The sequence below is a fragment of the Tinamus guttatus genome, unplaced genomic scaffold (genome assembly GCF_059628265.1).
Source record: "Tinamus guttatus ecotype Peru unplaced genomic scaffold, ASM5962826v1 Tinamus_guttatus_pri_ptg000211l, whole genome shotgun sequence".
In the NCBI taxonomy this organism is placed as follows: domain Eukaryota; kingdom Metazoa; phylum Chordata; class Aves; order Tinamiformes; family Tinamidae; genus Tinamus; species Tinamus guttatus.
In genome coordinates, this window is record NW_028288745.1 from 9,290,520 (window position 1) to 9,310,571 (window position 20,052).

The window sequence follows — 20,052 nt, forward strand, 5'->3', positions numbered from 1 at the left end:
CTCCCTTTGGGTGGTTTAAATATCAACTCAAGTTCCACATGGCCCAAAGAGAATGTCAAACTTTCCCCCTTGAGCCTTTATTTCTAGAGAACATCATTTCTTGCCATCTCACCATCTAACTCAGACGTGAAGCAACTGTAGAAGTGGCATGGCTTGAAGACTGAAAACTTTACCTGCATAGCATTTGCAAGATTCATCCTTTCCCTTTCCGTGCACAGAACCAATATTCTCGTCTAGTTTATTGCTGTGTTCTGACTATAGCTCCATTAGTCTTGTCATGTTTCATCTCAATTCACCCAATTTCCTTTTAAAATACAAAACTGAAGATTACTTATACCTTTAGCAGGACGTTTTCAATACTTGCCCACTTTTCCATTTCTCTCCATTTACTTCCCCTCATCTTGATTACAAATGCCTTTCCTTCACATACAAGGCCCTTTTTTAGATTATTTCTGACTTTATGCTAAATGAAAATATAAACCTTTACAACATTAACCAGTATGTACTCAAATTGTCCCCTACATCTATAAAAGCACAGCCATTTTTCCAAATTCCTCTTGAAGTTGTTCCTGTTGGGACCAATGACTCAACAAGTATTTTGCTATGAGTGTTGTCTTACAATGCTCAATAACAACATGCAATTTCTTTGCGGTCACGTTCGTCTACAGGATGCTGACATTTTAAAATGGCTGCAAGATCAAGTTTGCTGATCTAAATAATACAGTAATACAAATAATACATAATAGGAAAATACTACATCTGACACACATGGAAACAATTCGGAGTCACTGACCACATCAAGGCTGGATTATATCCATTTACACAGATGAACACATCAAATAACTAAGTCATACTAATGAAAAAACCATATACAAGAAAAATTGTTTGTGCTTTAGACATTCCATTACTCCATACATTAAAATTCACATAAATAAGAGAAAGGCATTGCAGGTGTGCTCTAATTACTATCCCAGTGGTATCTACAGCAGCATCACTGCAGCACTTCCTAATACATGACCTTAAAACAAAGTATCCCTCAAGCACAGCTAGAACACAAGTTAGAGCAGAGCAAGCATCTCCACAGTCATACAGGAAGCTACATATAGAGGAATAACAGATGGCAAGAAGCCACCAAGTACATGTTTCACAATACAGAATCAAAACTCATTCTCCTCTCTCAAAAAATACACACATTTAATGTTGGTCTTTTAATTCTAGCGGAAAAAAAAAAAAAACAATTCCAAAAATACAAACTGAACATCAGAGTCAAGTCAACCACCATAATAAAATGAAACAATGACATTCACAATAGTTAAGTCTATGGACAGCTTAAGTTTGACAAGCGTTTTCTCCCCACGCACCTCTAACATCCCCAAATACATTCCAATATTTATCTTCAATTGAATTTTTACTGAAAATACTGCTGGTGTTCAGTTAGAATTAAAGGACTCAGATAAAGTGAAATAATATAGACAGATATAGGTGGTGCGAGTAAGGTTACAAAGGCTTTACATTTTGCATTACCCCAAGATATAAACATTCAAAAATTAACATGAAGTTGTTGTTCAATCAAAATATTGCAGCTATAGGCAAGGCAACATTAAATTAATAGCTGAAGGTGTGAGGGGAAAAAAAAATTAGTGAAGGTAAACAGAAGTAGCAGTTCCTAATTAGCATTTTAATAAAGCTAATTTTATTACCTGGCCAGCCACAAACCAAGTACAGGATAACAAGTTTTCTCTGCTTCCTTTGGCTATAAGATGACACAAAACAAAAACCTTTTCAAGATGTTCTAGACGAGCAGAGAGACACAAATACTTAAGCAATAGAATAAATAAGTACTAATTCAGGCAATACATTTTAAACCACTTTGTCATTTATAAATGTTACATAATTTTATTTTGGTGGTAAACTGCAAGCATGTAAGAAAATTAACTTTATGCAGTACAGTAAATAACCACCAAAGTAAAAATATTCTTCTGTTTACTCTTTGGCTAAACTTCTCAAAAATAGTAGGCAAAGAAAGACATCTAATACTGGCAAGAGACTTTTCTGACTTTTTTTCTACAAGTAAAATAAACTTATCAATTTTAAACTTGGTACATTTTATAAAAACAAAAGAGGTAATGTTGTAATAAAACCAGTAATGTTACTTCAAATGGCAACATACTGTTTGTTGACCCTGTGCAATAATACACTTTGTTCATACTACATTTATCAAAATATGACTGTTTCTATATGTATGTAGGAATCTTGTGTGTGACTCCTGTCAACTTACTTTATAACTGGGAGACAAAAATTACAATCAATGTGCCACAATAAAAGTGTTATTTCTAGTAGAGTTTATGTTCAAAATGTTCAAATTATTTTTTAAACAGTTAAATCACAAGGAAAATAATAGAATATATTACCTAGAGCATATGAACATTAACAACTGCACCCATTGCCAGAACACACTGCACTGGTTTGACACTTTTCCTTAGTATACAGAAAGCAACAGCACCCAATAAGCCTGAGAAGAAATGCTGCTGTGTAAATACTGGCAACTATTCCTGATAAAACAATTATGGGATGTATACTCAAAAGCTGCCCAATCCCATAATTTTTATTGCATAGGTCACAATCACACGTATATACACACGCACAAGTATGTGTGTGCATATATACATATGTATATACACACATATGCGCACACGCACACACACAAAGAATATATTAAGAAGACAATGAAGTCTGGTCACAGAGCAATTTACAGGCTCAATATATTTTTTCTTTTCTTTTCTTTTTTTCTTTTTTTTCTTTTTTTTTTTTTTTACACTTTGCTTGAAAGAAAACTTCAGTATTTTACAGTCTTCAGTAGGCATTATATACACTGCACTTACGAAATCTAGAAAGTATTGAAATAGAAATACATTTCTGCAAACATTTGGGTAAGAAAAACAAAATTTTTCAAAGATTTGTGCTATCTACAAAGTATTTTTTCTAAATCACAATAACTGTATCCATGGAATGTTCTCTAGAAAATGTCTTTTTTTTTTTTTAAACACCATGCACATTTTTAAGCAACTGTAACCCAAAATATCCCAAACTAAAACAATCTAACAATGTTCAGATTAAAAAATTTAAATTTCAGATCAGATTTTAAAAAGATAAGTCTTTATCACAAGAGCTGTAATGATACAATTACATGTTAAGGCTAAATTGGTTTTGTTTTGTTTTTAGAAACACATTAAAGACACACTTTCCTCGTGGCTCTGCATTATGAACTGTACTTACAGATGACAGTGCAGTGAACATAATGTTCAGTCCTACAGTCAGGATGCAGTTGCTCCTTCCCACTCCACAAGATACTGCACCTTTCCATCAAGTGTCACCCGACGAGCCAAAACACGGTATTTTTCACCACAGGCTATTCTACCTGCTGCACCAAAATAACTAGTAATTGAGTTCTTTAGATGATTGAGCTGTAATTCCTGATCAGCTAAATTGTTAAGAATCTCTGTATTGAGTTCATCATACTGATAATCTTCTTTGCTCTCATCATCTTTTACAATTTCTGAATTCTGAGTCTGGAGTGCTTTTCGTGGAAAGCGACCTCTTCTTCTCAAATGTGGTATTGCAGCAGGCCAAGTTCTTCCTGTACGAGTCCTTTTTCTCGAATCTGATATACTAACAATAAAAAAAGACAGCGTTAACTCCAATACACTTACTTAAAATTTACATTTCAGCATTAGTTATTTTGATACAGCTCAATCATGACTTTCTTTTATTTTTCATTGACCCAAGTATTTACGTCCTTATTCAAAAATCGTAGAGTTGTATTTGTAATTGTCTCGATTATAAAAAGCTACATTGTAAGGAGTTTTGGAGAGTTGATGTTAGTGAAGACTGAAAATTAAAATATAGGTACAGTTATTTTGCAAGCTGAATTTATTTTTGTGATCAAAACTCTGAAATATGAAGCACTGCAAAATCTGTTCTACTTTAAGAGTCCTACACTTCTGACTTTCCAAAAATGTATTTCATGTGGCCAGAAGAAATGTGCATATCCAAAACTGACAGATTTATATGCAGTAATGAAAGTAGGAGCTTATGACATTATCCAAGTGCAAAACAGCACCCAACAAAAGATGTATCCTTTGGGGCAAGATATCTCTTGTAGGATTCTTATAACTTTGTTTATTAACTAAATCACTTATTTAGTCTCCCTTCACCATAACGTATAAATAAAATACTAGTAAAAATCTTAATCACTATAGCATACAGAATAATTGAACAATTACCTATAATGTCTGGAAATGCTAGATGAGGTAGTTTCTTTCATACTGGCAGCACCTGTGGATTCCACATCTGAGGTATTAGATGAATGCGCAGTCCCATCAGATTTCCTGATACGCAAGATAACAGAGTTGCCATATAATGAATGTAATCTTATATTACAAACTGAGCTAACATTTAATAAATGAAAGGGAGAGGCTATTCAAATAGGTTTACAGAGTTTTCTGTTTGTTTGTTTGTTAATTTACCCAACAGAGCAAGGTAATTCCAAGGCTGGGCTCTCCATCACCGGAACTGGTTCATTATCCTAAGAAAGAAAGAAAGAAAGAAAGAAAAAAAAAATACCACACACTTTTAGATTTAATTTAAATTACCTTTTTTTTTTCTGAGAGAATATATATATATATATATATATATATATCACTTTTTAAGATTAAGAGGTTCTTTTTTTTCCCCCTCTTCAGAAATGATTATCCAGTTACAGGAAAAAAAAGAAAACATCCAAAACCTTACCAGAGGAGACGACTCTGGAGTTTTGTGAATCATTTTTCTTGTATAGGGACCAGGTGGACGACCTACTGATTTTTTTTTCCCCTTTCTTTCTATACCATTACTTAATTCCCTAGAAAAAAATTTATATTTTGTGCTGTATTATTAAAGATACTTGTCAATGAACAAATGTTTTCTTTAGGCAATGAATACATGCTTAGATGTCTATTTCTAACACATTGCACTACATGAGGTTATCTTGGTAAACCCAAAATTTCATCTACAAAGCTACATATTTGTCTCTGGAATAATATAACAAACAGACACAAGATCTTTCCAGCGACATTACTCATTCCATAATGTTGAAGAGGAATGAACAAGTGCTTACCTATGGGATCACACTTGCTAAAAAAGATGGCATATCTCTAATGAGTTATAACTCCATATCATACTTACTATTTAGAATCCTAGTTAAGATCACTGCATAATAGGCCCAGAATGTGAAGGAATTTTGTTTCCCAACTGGAAGCAAAGTGGGATATTTTTTAATTGTTCTTACTGATAAATCTCATGCTTTTTCAGTAGGATCTTAATACGATATTATTTAAATAAGTTCACACAATCTGTTTTCAAAATCACCTTTAAGTACTATGTGAAACTAAGCGAGTGTACATATTTTAAATATTCTTAAAGTGCACCTGTACATTATATAATGAAAAGGATCTTTTGTAGGCAAGAAAACTACACCTAAACTAACTCAAATCTATCACAACACTGCTAAAATCATTGGATTATTTTACCTCACATCAGGAATAGGTTTAGATGATTTTCTGCCTTTAATTTTGAACTCATGAGAGGTTCCTTCTGGTTCTTTCTCAGCTTTGAAAGCAGCATTTGGTGGAACAGGAGGAACACGAATTCTCAAGCCAAACAAGTGTTTCTTTTTCTTTATTTCTTTTCCAGACATAAACCTAGATACATTCAAATTAATTGTTAAAATTCAGATCTTAGGGAAAGCAGCTTTAAAAATAAAAGTGCAAAACAAAACTATGCAAATGAAGCTATTCATTCTAATGCTATTTTCTTCCTCCTTTTCCCTTAATGGAATCCTCACTCTCAAATACAGGATGCAAAGTGTGAAGAGCATAGAAATCAATACAATTTTGCTCAGGATCTGGATTCCACTCTAACTCCAATAGCTATGTGATGATATTCTGAAAGAGAAATAGCATTTCTGTGTAAAAAAAAATGCAGTGTCATCTTCAGACACAGTGATCATTAGACAGACTGAATGAAGGAGACTGAAAAATAATCTACTATAGACTAAAATAAGGAAAATAATATCTAGAGGAAAAAAAAACACCACACAACTTACATGGTCTTGTAATCATTTAATGCCTCCAGGACATGCTCATATCTTTCAGATTTTGGTGTATCTGCCAGCTGTGAAGTATTAAAAATTATTTAATCTGTCATTTTTTTCAGCAATACAAAAGATCCTGTTTAAGTCATTAAAACTATAGATTTGGATGTCAAATACATTTACAAAATATTTGTTGTGGAAATATTTGTTGAGCCTAGGGGATCTGAAATTCCACCACTTCTACCTCATATATAGCTAAGACTTCACTCTTATTCAACTAAAACCACCTGAAGAAAGAACTCAAATGGTCCTTTTATTCTTTCTATGTATAGTCTCTGTTTAATAAAGAAATGATTAATCAAAAGAGATCAATCAAAAAGATCAATCAAAAAGATCAATCAAATGATTAATCAAAAAAATTTTATTCAACATACAATACTTTCCCCAATTTAGTAGCTGAAGTTAAGAAAATGCAGGCTTTGGAATGAAATGAAGCAAGTTTCATTCAAAGAAGGGAAAAATACTGCCTAAGGAATTGAAAATACCACTTAGCAGACAAAAGGTGACTTTTCATGTTCTGGATTTCTCCTCTTCTCCCTCCCTCTTCCAGACCCAGAGCTGTGTGTTTTTCAGGGATGGATTGAATTGGGGAGGGTGGGAAGAGGAGCAAATCAAGGGCTGCAACTCCTCTACTTCTTCAAAATGCCACGTGTGCTCCAATTAAATGGCAGATAGCTAGCCCCAGTTCCCTTATCAATATCATGGCTTCTTTGTCCCAACAGTTTTACAATAAATGATTTTCAGTCTACAGAAAGTTAATTTATATGAAATGAATGTTCATTTCTTCTGCATATCTCAATACTAAACAAAACAGAAGTCAAAATTAAACAGCCTATAGACATTTGTCAACTACACAGTAAGCTAGACAAATCATCTCATCCTATTATCTGATTTTGTGAAAGCTTTTCTTTAAAACTTCTGACTTGATATGATAGAAATTAATAGACTTAGCTAAGATCTCTAACATATCTCACAGAAGGAAGCCTCATTCATGACACTACTGATCATCTTGCAATAAAGTTCGAATATCAATATTTCTCTTTAAACAAAGTTCTAACTCTCATATTGTCTGAACACCTGCATTTTTAAGGACTTTCTGTTATTTATGAATGTAAGTAATAGGTGTTACTAATTTAAAGCAGAGAAACATACATTTGATTCTCACATTGCGGCTGCTGATAGAAATTGATTACAAATGTATGAATTTACAGAAAAGTACAGAAGTAGGATATACTCAGGACATGAAACTTTCAAAACAATTCAATGTCACCTGCATTAAAAAAAACTTCAAATCTAAAACAATTTCACAAGAGAAAAAAAAAAAAAAACTATTCATAGCATTCAACTTCAAACTCAGCCATAAATTTGCCATTGACCCCTACATGCAGAAACAAAATAATAATAATAGCCACGCTGCTCCTCTTGATCAAATATGAAGTCAATTTACTTGGGGAAATGGATTTCCTCTAACGCTAACATAACTGCGCAGTAAATCAAGTTAACTAGAAAAGTAACTAGCATAGCAGTCAACTGAGAACAAGATGCCTTGATGAGCAATAGAATCAGAGTGAAAAAGGATCAAAATAATCTTTAGACCAGTAAACAAACAGATCAAGTCTCCTGTTAGAAAAAGTGAGAAAAGAGGAAATCTCTGTACAATGATTTGTCAAGTATTACACCTAGAGACTTTGAAAACGTCTTCATGCTCTCTATATTCAGGTTTACATTCAAGTTTTCTGGTCTGTGCACATGAAAATATCAAAGATCTATGTGACAATTATAAAATGAAAACAAAGACAGACAAACACACACACACATATATATATAATAGAATAAATAAAGTTACTATGTTAGAAATAAACTAGTAGTTACCTGTACCACTTCAGAAATTTTGCAGCTCAAAACTGTATACCACTCCAAAGCACTCTATTTCTATAAAGAAATTAAAGATGCTCTCTTCTTCATTTTGGTTTACCAGATCTTAAGGCAATAAAGGTAATCTCCTAGATAAAATTACTCATAAGACTCACATTCCCCACTAATTTGCAGGACATATGCACTGTTAGGACAAAAGAAAAAGAGTATTTCAATTACTTACCTCACCAGGATGCAATCTGTCCCAGTTTTCATTAATGTATGCCATGAGTTCAAGTTCTGAATCAAAGTATTTCTTCTTATGAATAACACTTAGGTTGTAAAGGCATAGATGTGCTATATCTACCCTAAAGTTAGAAACATTTGAATCAAAACCAGAAAAAAAACCTTTAATTTTGCACATTTTTTTCTTAAAATAGTTTAGTATAAAAGATATCAGCATAATTTGGCTGGTGGAACAGAGCACAACTTGAAATAATCTTGTTTCTTGGATTGAGACTCTTTTGTCATTTGTCCTCTTTAAGTGAGTCCTGTTTTAAAATGTTTCAATTCTGCCTCTCCTTGTCATGTTGTTTAGGCTTCAAAACTGATTTAAAACAGCAGCATATTTAATTGATTCAGAATTCATACATGAATGTATCAATTCTGAATTCATACAAATACTTTGGTAAATTAAGTAGTTTGCACAACTTATTTTTTAAACAATTATATCCATTAAGCTGCATATAATTTCTAATAACAGCTACAATTAAAAGATTTCAAGCTACAAATAAACATTAAACCTCATCAACAAAACTACTACAGAGTGTGTCAAGATATTTCCTCTTGTACTCATTACATTTGGCTTATCTAATTGCAGTACTCTAAACCTGCAAAAAGGCGTTTGCTTAGATATCTCAAACCTCTTACATATGACAAGCCTGTAATTTCTTGCAATTTAACAATCCCAGGGATAAATCTCCAAAACATGCAATTGTAATATAGCTGTGCATTTAAAGATAAGTTTTGAAGGGAAGTGTCCCTGTTCACAAAAGTAGTAAGAGCAACTCAGAGGAACAAGAGAACAAGTGGATTTCCTTATTTGCAAGGAGAGTTAAAGTACCAAAAAGAAAATAGCAGGTATTCAACTAATACTTTTCTTCATTTTTATTTAAATGATACTTACCATCTCAAGGGTAAACGTTTGAGGTATTCTGGTCCAGAACTGCAAACTGAGCAAATGAACGTATAAAACCTAAAAATATATACATATGTATATGTGTGGGTGGATGAGTGTCTGTGTACATACACCTGCAAATTTAAAGCTTTAACACACCATATATTATGAGCTATTCACCATTCAGACAGGACTCTTCATCTTTTTTATCAAGGACAGAGGAGGGAAAAAATTGAAATAAGCGTGCTAGAACCCAAGCCACATGGTGTTTGAGATGCCTAGTCCTCCATCTCCTTTCACCCACTTCCATAATTTGTGCTGACCTCTACTTGGCCAATTCAATATCCCTACTTACTATACTCCATCTTTCAGATCTTCCCTCTTATCTTCCCAAGATGGGATGCTCCCTACTAACACTGTGACACTACACTCCTGAGCAAGTCCCTCGGCGTGTGAACGCACTGCCGGAGACACTCCTTAATGTTCCCAACCTATCCTCACGAATGCAGAAACCTCTGCACAAGTGCAAGCGTGCATTTAAAGGGGCATTTCCTAGGTCCTAACTCAATTCTTCCAAAGATTCTAGCACAACTACTAAAAGATAAATGAATGAGATGCTCCTTAACTCTTCTCACTTCACCTGTTTCCCCCCTCACCTGCTTTTAACCACTCCAGTTCCCCTTAAAACAAAGCGGCACACCAGTGTTCTTGCTCATCTCCTTTACTCTCCTCTTAGCCCATAGGATCAGAAGATGTGCACAGTACTCAGCCCCCCTAAGTGTTCTGCAGCTTTTCCTACTCCTCAAACCAATAGTTTTAAGCAATCAGGAAAAAAGTTGGAAGGGCATAGCACATCTAGGTGGGGATAAGCATATAGAAGAGCTACAGGAGATGGAAAAAGCAGGGAAATAAAGCCAGAAAACCATCCTTTGTATGCTACTCCACTAACAGTGGATTCCAAACTGTTGTTAGATAAGCCCCACTGCACACACACACCCCAACTATGTGCCTTAAAGCATGGTGTCTGTTGCATGGGGGATGTTAGTCACTTACACAGTTAGAGCTTGAAGCCCCTACCTAGCATACAGGCCCACTCAAGCAGTCTGCTTTAAAGTTTCCAGCCTCCCAGGATTCAAGTACTAATTCAAGTCTAATGGACTTCCATGCAAGTGAAGTCAATAACAGTTTGAATTCAAGTATTCATCACTTCCGTTCTTCTATCACTCTTGTTTATTTTTATTTTTTTAGAGATGACAAACTGCATTTTCCTGACAGCTAAACACAAGCTTCAATTTGTATAATGATCTACACAAAACACATTTCAATGTTTTGGAAAAACTGTCATAATACAGACGTTTAAAAAAAAAAAGCTCACATATGAAATATCCTCTGCATTTTAAATAAAGACACCATAAAGTATAGATAAGCTTCTTACCTGTCACCAAAGAGCATTGGCTTTTGGAGGCACTGCACACAAGCCTCATGAAACCACTGCTTGCATTTGCAGCACTGCAACATCTTCAGATACCAGCTTAATCAACAGAAAAGAAAAACAAGATGTGTTAAAACAAGTTACCAAAAATGGTACATAAACTAAATAGTAGGGAACCTTTTGACTGAGTTAACTTTCATAGTGTAAAAAGCACGATCATCTGTAGGGATATATCAGTAAGATTTAATACTATAATGAAAAGTCTCTAGGAGAGACCTTGAATAATAAGAGGTAGTCTAATAAAAGGATAAATTAAGTTGTCAAATAAAAGATGAATTTTCTCTGAAAACTACTTTTTCATTTTCAGTAAGAAATCAAGAACTCTATTTGACCCCCTCCAACACACAGGATTAGCATCCTTGATATTTTCCAAAGCAAGGCACACTAGCATTAAGACAGTAACTTGAATGTAATTTGTCCAGAGGCTTCAGATATTTGAATAACCAATCTAAACTTCATAGTTTAATTTTTTTTTCCTCCAGCTTCTCCCTGGAGAAAAATGAACCAGTCGTAGAAAGTGGTGCCTGTTCAAGTCTATAAAATTCTCAAATCAGAATTCTGTATATGAGTAAAAATACTCAAGATTTGCTTCCTTATGAGACTTTTGACATTACCATCCTTGAACGATCCTTTCATAAAAACAATAAAAAAATGTTCTGCCTCAAGAAAAAAAGAAAAGGAAACAGAAGACTAATGTTTCTATATGAAGAAAGAAAACCTTCTCCACACAGTAATTGAAACACAGAGCATGATACTAAGGTAAAATCAGACAGGATCACATGTCATAACATACTACACTACAAAAATTACATATTGTATTACTGATGTAAGGAAGCAACCCAATGTATTTTTATTAATAGAAGCAAAGGATAGTGTAGCATTCGCACAGATAGCCTTACTAAGTTGACTTTAATCACAAAGTTCTAATGAGGAAGTAACGACATCTAGGAGAATACAACAAAACACAAGTAAAAGTCTGTGGAATCAAGGCCAAAGTTTGCAGCTGTTTTATGGAGAAAAGTTCTTAGAGAATATTCATTTACTTACTCTCCAGGTCCTCCACAATAGCAGTAACACTGTTGGACATTGGTTTTATGACCTGCATCCCACTCAAGTTCTGTTGCGTTATATGGTAACGTTTGTTTCATGACTTGCAGTGCTTTGGCATTTGGTCCTTTCTTAAGCGCACCGCCCCTCTGGGACAAAATAAATGCATACATTTATAAAGACGGTAATATTTTTCCAATATTTCAATTTGGAAATTATGAAAATTTGTTCGTAAAACACTTTTATCTGTATTTGTGCTTTTATATACTAACCCATTTCCTTAAAAATAAAATGAAAATCAACTTTTGAATATTTCTTAAACAAAAAGTCAGTTACAACATATAAAACTTTACCATACAAACCAAAATAAAAAGGATAAATTTCTGAAAGAGGTTATTTTTCTTATTTTTCAGTTTCAACTCCAAAAAAATATGTAACTGTTTTTCTAGAAACATACCTTTGTTGTTGTTGCAAAAACGCACTGTCGACAGAGCCATTTATCATCTGAATCAATCACACTGGAATCAATATTTGGTGTGTGACACAGCTGATGATAACCTGTATTAGAAACAATCAATTTAAGTGTTATTATAATGGCAATACATGCATACGCATATACTATTAGTGCACCATAGTTCCATTATCTTTCATTATATCATATTCAAAATGGTCTTTCAAAATCTCTTAGTGGAAAAAAATAGAACTTTATTTACATAACAGATGTTTTTCACTTAAAAATTGATTATCACTATTCACTGAGAAGTTAAGAGCCTCTAACAGCTATTAAATTTAAGAGCATGTGAGCAGTCAGTCATAACTAGGTAAATATCAAAACATATTAAAAAAATAAAAACAAATCAAAGTATTTTTAAAGTATAGTAAATAGAAAAAACAGAGCTAATTACCTTGACCACATTTATCACATATAACCATTTCATTTGGTGCTTCTGAATACTCTTCTTGACATATTGTACAGACCATTTCCCCACTCTCGGTGGCTCCTAGACAGATGAAAATACATTTTTTTCAGACTACATCTGCAGTTGGAACAGCCACCGTGTGCACAGCTTTTTACTGTGAGTTACAGATCCTTGCATTGTAGAAAAAGATTGCTACAGAGCTTAACTTCGAAAACAAAAAATTAACTCAGATGTTACAGACTTTATTTCTACAAGTTTTTACATCATTTATCATAAAGCACAGGTTATTTATAGGCTATCTATTGCCTATTCACTAGGCTGTCAACACTTCCATAATAATAATAATAATAATAATAATAATAATAATAATAATAATAATAATAATAATAATATAACTGAAGGAATGTAAATGCAGAATCAAAAAATACACATCAATTCCTATCTGGACAACTGATAACTTATTATTAACAGCAGTTCACATCTTTTTCATATAAATATTATATGCATGATTTGGTGCATATCTTTCAGAAACAGAACAGTCCAAGGCACTTTAAATTTACTATTAAACTCCAATACTCCTAAGATACTTAGGAGACTAAGAGATAGTATTACTTCTTATACCTATCTGCAAACATGCAGAAGCAAACAACAAAAGCAGAGCTAAGAGACAATGCTAAATTGTTGATTAGGAAAGAAACTAAAATACAAATTATTTATCTAAGCATTATACTGATGCACTAATATTTAAGTCAAGATCATCATAATAAAAGATAATAAACTAATACTATACAGAAATAGAACAAAGAAGTATTTTTAAAAAATTCTTGGAAAGCAGTATGTTTATGCTATGAATAAAAAGCTCGTCCTGTTAGCAGATAAAAGTGTTTAGCCTAAACATCAACAAGCAGAAAGGGCCAGATCAGCTTTTCATTACTTCTATACGATAAAGAAATTCCAAATTATTTTCACAGTCGCTACAACTTCCATCCATCAGAACTACAGTATCAAAACACTTTCTATTCCCTGAGTATTTGAAAAATAAATGTTAATGTACAACAGCATCTCACTTAAATGAGCATTTCTTCATAATATACGAATACTTCAAAATCTGTAACGGATTTTTCTGTAAAACAGCTATGATGTTACATTTAAATGTGAAAATTCCCTTCAAATCTGGTACTTTTTAGTCTTTGCTTGCTTTCTGTATCATACTGTTTCAACTAAAAAAAAGAAAAAAAGACACAAATCATAGCCAACACATGAGGGCCCAGAATTTTGTTACAATGAAATATTATACTCTACCTGTCTACAAATAAACCAAAATATGATTATTGTTTAAAAGTACTCTCTTCCCTCTACATAGTTATGTAGGGGAAAAATTATAACAGCAAGGATAAAAAGTTGTTTGAAGGGGACTTTTTTTTAATCTAGCTGACAATGCCAGATCACAATAAATTACACTATTCTTTTGTATTCAAGAATATAATGTAACAATTTATTTTAACGGATATAGTAATCTAAACAAAATACCAAACAATGACTACTTCACTGAAGTTCTTGCCTGTTTGTATGTCCTTCCAGAGAACCCAGGATTTGGAACTGTCTTCAAATATAATGAAGCAGTTCTGTTTCAGTTTGTTTATCTGGAAAAAAAAAAATGTAGTGGAAGCCATGTGTAAAAAGGCTAAACCAAATAATGCATTTAATACTAAATAAGTGACACAACACTACTGTCGTATTTACTCAACATATAATATTGTATCACTGCCGTCAAGTTAAAAAATATTTACCTTTTTGATAGTTCCAAGATAAAACAAGCCATCTGACCATCTAGCTAGGACATCCTGACCTTCTTCAAATTTACACAGTGGCTTTTTAGCTTTCTGTCCATCACGTACAGACAGCTTAGTCAAGGATGCTGAGGTCTTATGGCTTCGACGTAAAGGAGACCGCTTATGGACCAGTGAATTACCCACCCCTGTAGAGTCTCTAAAAGGAAGAAAGTAAGACAAAAGGTAAATGAAATGAAGGTAAAGTAAGAAACCATGTATAGTCACTATTTGTGTGATTTACAACTAGAAGTCACTCTAGGTAATTAACAACCTGGTCATGTTTTCCAATTGTATGCAGCTTTAATAAGTGCCCGTGCAGCTGTGAAATTCTACAGATTTGACAGAGAAAGGTTTATAAAAGAAAAAACGCCTGTGAAACCAACACATATAAATGTATGGCAGGGAGGAGACAAACATTCCAGCTCATAATCTCTCCATTAAATCATCAAAAGCAGGAAAGGAGGCATCAAGAACACCCAACACAGGATCACCTATGTAAAGTAAGTCACAGGAGTTAAAAAGGTGCACTGACAGACTTCTAAAATCCTGAGGAAACTACTAAACTACTTCTGCTCTTAATGCTTTGGTAGCAAGAGCACTATCAATGCGGTTGGTTGCATAGCTAGCTGCTTAGAATTAAAAATAAATAAAGATAAAAATAACAAAACATACGCACACAGGTGAGGGTGGAATTTAGCCCAGGCTGAGCACTGTGCTTAAATCAAGCTCTATATAAATTAAGGCATTCGTGCACCACGTTACACACAAACATAGCTGTGGAGATTTCCAGCAAATAATGAATTTCTCCTATGTGTTGAAATTCTAATATAAAGCAGTTTTTTCCTCTCCCTTAGAATCAGAAGAAAACATTAAGGGATGAAAACAAGACATCTTTTAACCTTTCTTCAGATGAGAAATTCAAAATTATAAATAACTTCACCAATAATCAGCATCTTCTAGTACATTATTGCAACATATAGCCTCTTCATAGAATCAAAGAATCGTTAAAGTTGGAAAGGACCTCTATAAATCAGCTAGTCCAACCCCCCTGCACACAAACGGTCACCTAGAGCACTTGGCACAGGACTGCGTCCAAGCGGGTTTTGAAGATCTCCAGAGAAGGAGACTCCACAACCTCTCTTGGCAACCTGTTCCTGTGCTGTCACCCCCACTGTTAAGAACTTTTTCCTTAAGTTCCTGTGGAACTTTTGATGCTTCAAGTTTGTGGCCATTACCTCTAGTCCTACCACTGGCCACTAGTGAAAAGAGGCCAGCACCATCCTCCTCACTGCCTCCCTTGGGTATTTATAGACACTGCTCAGGTCCCCTCTCAGCCTTCTTCGCTCCAGGCTGAACAGGCCCAGCTCCCTCAGTCTCTCCTCATAGGGCAGATGTTCCAGGCCCCTCAATTCTTGTAGCCCTGCACTGGACTCTCTCCAGTAGATCCACATCCCTCTTGTACTGTGGAGCCCAGAACTGGACACAATACTCCAGATGTGGCCTCACCAGGGCTGAGTAGAGGGGCAGGATCACCTCCCTCTACCTGCTGGAGACGCTCTTCTTGACACGCCCCAGGAGCCCATCGGCCTTCTTGGCCATGAGGGCACCAACTTGTCCACCATGACGCTCAGGTCCCTCTCTGCAGAGCTGCTCTCCAGAAGGTTGGTCCTCAGTCCGTACTGGTGCCTGGGGTTATTCCTCCCCAGGTGCAGAACCTTGCACTTTCCCTTTGAACTTCATGAGGTTTTTCACCATCCAGTTGTCCAGTCTGTCCAGGTCCCCCTGGATGGCAGTGCAACCTTCTGGAGTATCAGCTACTCCTTCCAGTTTAGTATCATCAGCAAACTTGCTGAGGGAGCACCTTGTGCCTTCATCCAGGTCATTGATGAATAAATTGACCAGGACTGGACCGAGGACTGACCCCGAGGGGCACCGCTACCGACAGGCCTCCAACTAGACTCTGCACCACTGATCGCAACCCTCTGGGCTCTGTCATACAGCCAGTTCTCAATCTGCCTCACCATCTACCCATCTAACCCACACTTCCAGAGCTTGTCCAAGAGAATGCTGTGAGAGACTGTGTCAATCATAACTAAATATATAAGTGCATATGAGAACTTAAAAGAAATCATATGGGAACTACCTCCATGACCTGAACATCAAAGAACTTTTATGACAGATGAGCCTACTGCTCCCAAACATTGCACACCATACAAAAACAAGAAAAATGCAGCACATCACAAAATAAGACCACCTAACATGAGGAAGAATATTCACAGATGATGCACAGAACTAAAGACTGTGAAAAAGAGTTACCATTCCTATAACAAAACACATTTTATCTTTGGAAACTAAATGTGTACATACCAAGCAAACACAAGGGGAGACCAGAACTAAGTGAGATGGAAATATCTGAGTTTCACCTCACTAGGATAGTTGAAGCAGCACTATTAGCATTAGTAACACTGAACTAATCAGAAAGCACTAACAAGACAGGAACTAAAATGGCTTAAGCCATCAAAAACAAGCAAGAATGCAAGAGGTTACCTACTACAGACAAATCAATGTTTTGGGGTTTTTTGTTTTTGTACTAAAAAGCAAACTAGACACAAGAAACTTAGGCAGCTATTTCAAGTGTCTTTTCACCCTAGTAAAAAGCTAAAAGAAGACCTGATGGGAAGAGGTGCTATATGAGGCCAGATCAGTTTCATCCAGCCCTCTGGCAGCCTCATGGACAAGAGGACCACCAGTTTCAAGGCCTGTCCACCATCAGGTTGTTGCAGACAGAAGCAATGTCCTTTTTTTTTATTATTTAAAAAAAAAAAAAAACACACAGAATCTTCCAGGAAGTGTTCTTTTGTGTAGGAAAGATGAAGTAGCACCTCTGTTTGCCTCACAGCTGGCACTTCCCCCCCCGCTTTCTGCACTACCATTTTCCACCTTCCCCCTTTGCAGCTCAGGTTTTGGTTTTGAGACACTCCCCACACACACATCCGATCCATTTCCAAAATAAAGAACTCTACCCATTCTGTTGCTTTGCCCCTGGAAGTTCATTAATATTGCTGCTACTTTAGTCCAATTCTTCTTTATCCTTGATAAATGGGCCAGGATAGACACAGCATTCACATGCAGCTTACAATGTTAACAACACAGCAGCATAGCTCATTTTTCTCTCTACTCCTTTCCTTCCAGTAACTCATATAACTTGGGCATAAATAGGCATTGAGTTTAAAATTTCAAAGAATGATTGGAAGCCCTGGATTCTCATTTTAAGTGCTAGTAGTCAGCTCAGAGGCCATTGTTTCTCTTTTCACTATTAGTTCTACCTGAACTAGATTTCATTTGCTCTTTCATTATTCAGCCATGCAGTAGCTTGAAGCTCTTCCACAGTGCTTGGCCTTCCCCCTAATTCTGAATAAGCTCACATCCTTAAAAAATTCCATTCATTTAAAATAACTACCTTTTACACATCACCTCAAGACTTTGCCCCTTATCTTGCACGGTAGCTTAAATTTTATGTTTAAGCAGCAACACCCCTAGCCCTTGGCACTTGTTATCACTACATCCTACTCTCTCCTTTTTATCTGTGCTGCAACTTATATATCCAAACACCAGGTAGTTTCCAGACAGATTTGCTCCTGAGCCTAAGTCAGTGAAGAGAAAAAAAAAATAGACCCTTCATCAGTTCCTAAAGCCTTTCTGACTATGCAGATACAAGGCAGCACAAAGTAAGTGGAATAAGGATAGTTCAAAGCAGTCTGAAAATATTTGCTAAGATCTATCCTCATTCCTGCTAACATATCTTTGCTTGGGAAGGACACACCATGAAGATATATTTAAAAAAGTACATGCTTCAAATTACCTCTATGAGCCTGAGTTAATAGGTCAATAGATTCTAGTGTGTACCTTAAATCATCTGGAGCAGTCACTAGGGCTAATGGACCTCTATACAGCTTAAGAAATGTTTCTATGGCTTTACAGAAGACTTTAAAAATCAGTTTATAAGATTAACTAATTTCAGAGCAAAAGTAGGTGAAAAAAAGTTTTACTCCTATTTTCAGGATGTGAAAAAGGTATAAAAAAAATCTTGCACAACAAGCAAGCACAAACACAAAAATTATTTATTATACATCAGCTAGTAAGGATTTTCATTTAAATCAACAAGGTATTTTGATGAACTTTACATATAAAGGGAGTACCAGATGCTTCTGAAGATTTTTTCTTTCACTAGAAAAGCTTGTTCCAGAACTCCATTCAAAGTATACTATTAAAAGTACCTTCGGCATCATTTTCTGTCATAAAGCATTTAAATAAGGTGTCTACATATTGACTTACATAACAGACTAAATTCACTATGTCTGAAGTAGCTATTGTGAAGATCTGTGCCAATAAGGCACATTACTTCACAGTTGTCCACATTGCTCTTTTGACGGAAGATACTATTGCCAAATTAATGACTAAGCAGCTTATGAAGCAGCTCCTGATCTGCTACTTTTCACTTAAAAAACATGTAGACTGAAAATTGGGTTAGTTTATTATAATAGGCCAAGAGTTGCAGCTAACTTGGGAGTTGCATTCCATGTACCTTCTGGAGAGTCTCACAAGAAAGTCAGTGCTGAGCAGCATAAGAACTATGTGCTTACCACATTAATTGCTTTCCCTTTTGTTCCAGCTCTCAAGCTAGGTAGCAGAGGACCTACAAGTTACACCAGCCATTAAAATGAAAGCACTGTAGGAAGTTAAGATGGAGAGGGAGGGGGATGAGGTATATTTTTTGCTTGCCCATTTTTAAACGGATCCAAATTCTAGGTATTCCACATTTCCTAAGACTTTGCTTTCAAATCTTCCAGAATACTCTCTCCATAGTACCTTCCTATGATTCCATTTAAAAGTAATCAATAAAAATTAGGACTATTTAAACAACTACTTCTCCACTATCTTAAAAACATACAAGTTTTTATTGCAGAACATCCAACAGACATGGCCTTACTTGAATTCCAGACTCAGGTGATGTAAAATTCTACACCATCTCTTAAATCCACAGGACTAAGCTACACTTCATGTCCTAGACTATGCACAGCTGTGTGTATTAGGCACAGAGGGGTTTTTTTTGTTCAATACAGACTATATTGTGGCCATATTCTTATTTAGCACTCACCCAGAAACTGACCAAGAAACACACTCCAGCAGACAGGAGGTCTTCCAGAAGATCTCTGATAAGTAACAAATATTAATTTAGCTGTTGAAGCATGATTCAAAATGGGGAGTGCGCTTTCACCACTCCCTGAGAAGGCAATTTCATTTAGTATGAGAACACTCACTCCCTTGCCAGCCCTGGGTCGGGCTGTTAGCTACAGATATTCAAGTCAGTCCTACTCATCTACTTAATCGATCAGTTTGAAATATCATGCTGCAGTCTCAAAAAATGGCTATTACTCTTTATTTTTATGATTTATCATTCTTTATTGACCCTCTCTGAGGACAAGCTACCCAAAATTCTCAGCAGCAAGCTATCAGTCTGCAATTAGTAGATCAGGACA

General features: G+C 35.3%; 1 protein-coding gene across 1 annotated transcript; it reads right to left on the reverse strand.

The window, feature by feature from the left end:
* Positions 1-1,167: 1,167 nt before the first annotated feature.
* On the reverse strand, positions 1,168-12,761 carry MTF2 (metal response element binding transcription factor 2). Its single transcript, XM_010216136.2, has 12 exons — positions 12,666-12,761; positions 12,218-12,318; positions 11,761-11,909; positions 10,657-10,752; positions 9,231-9,299; positions 8,289-8,412; positions 6,143-6,210; positions 5,568-5,738; positions 4,792-4,900; positions 4,527-4,585; positions 4,284-4,388; positions 1,168-3,669 (listed from the first exon to the last, which is right to left on the reverse strand). The coding sequence occupies exons 1-12, from the start codon at positions 12,739-12,741 to the stop codon at positions 3,315-3,317; spliced, it is 1,482 nt and encodes a 493-aa protein (XP_010214438.2). The 5' UTR covers positions 12,742-12,761; the 3' UTR covers positions 1,168-3,314.
* Positions 12,762-20,052: the final 7,291 nt, after the last annotated feature.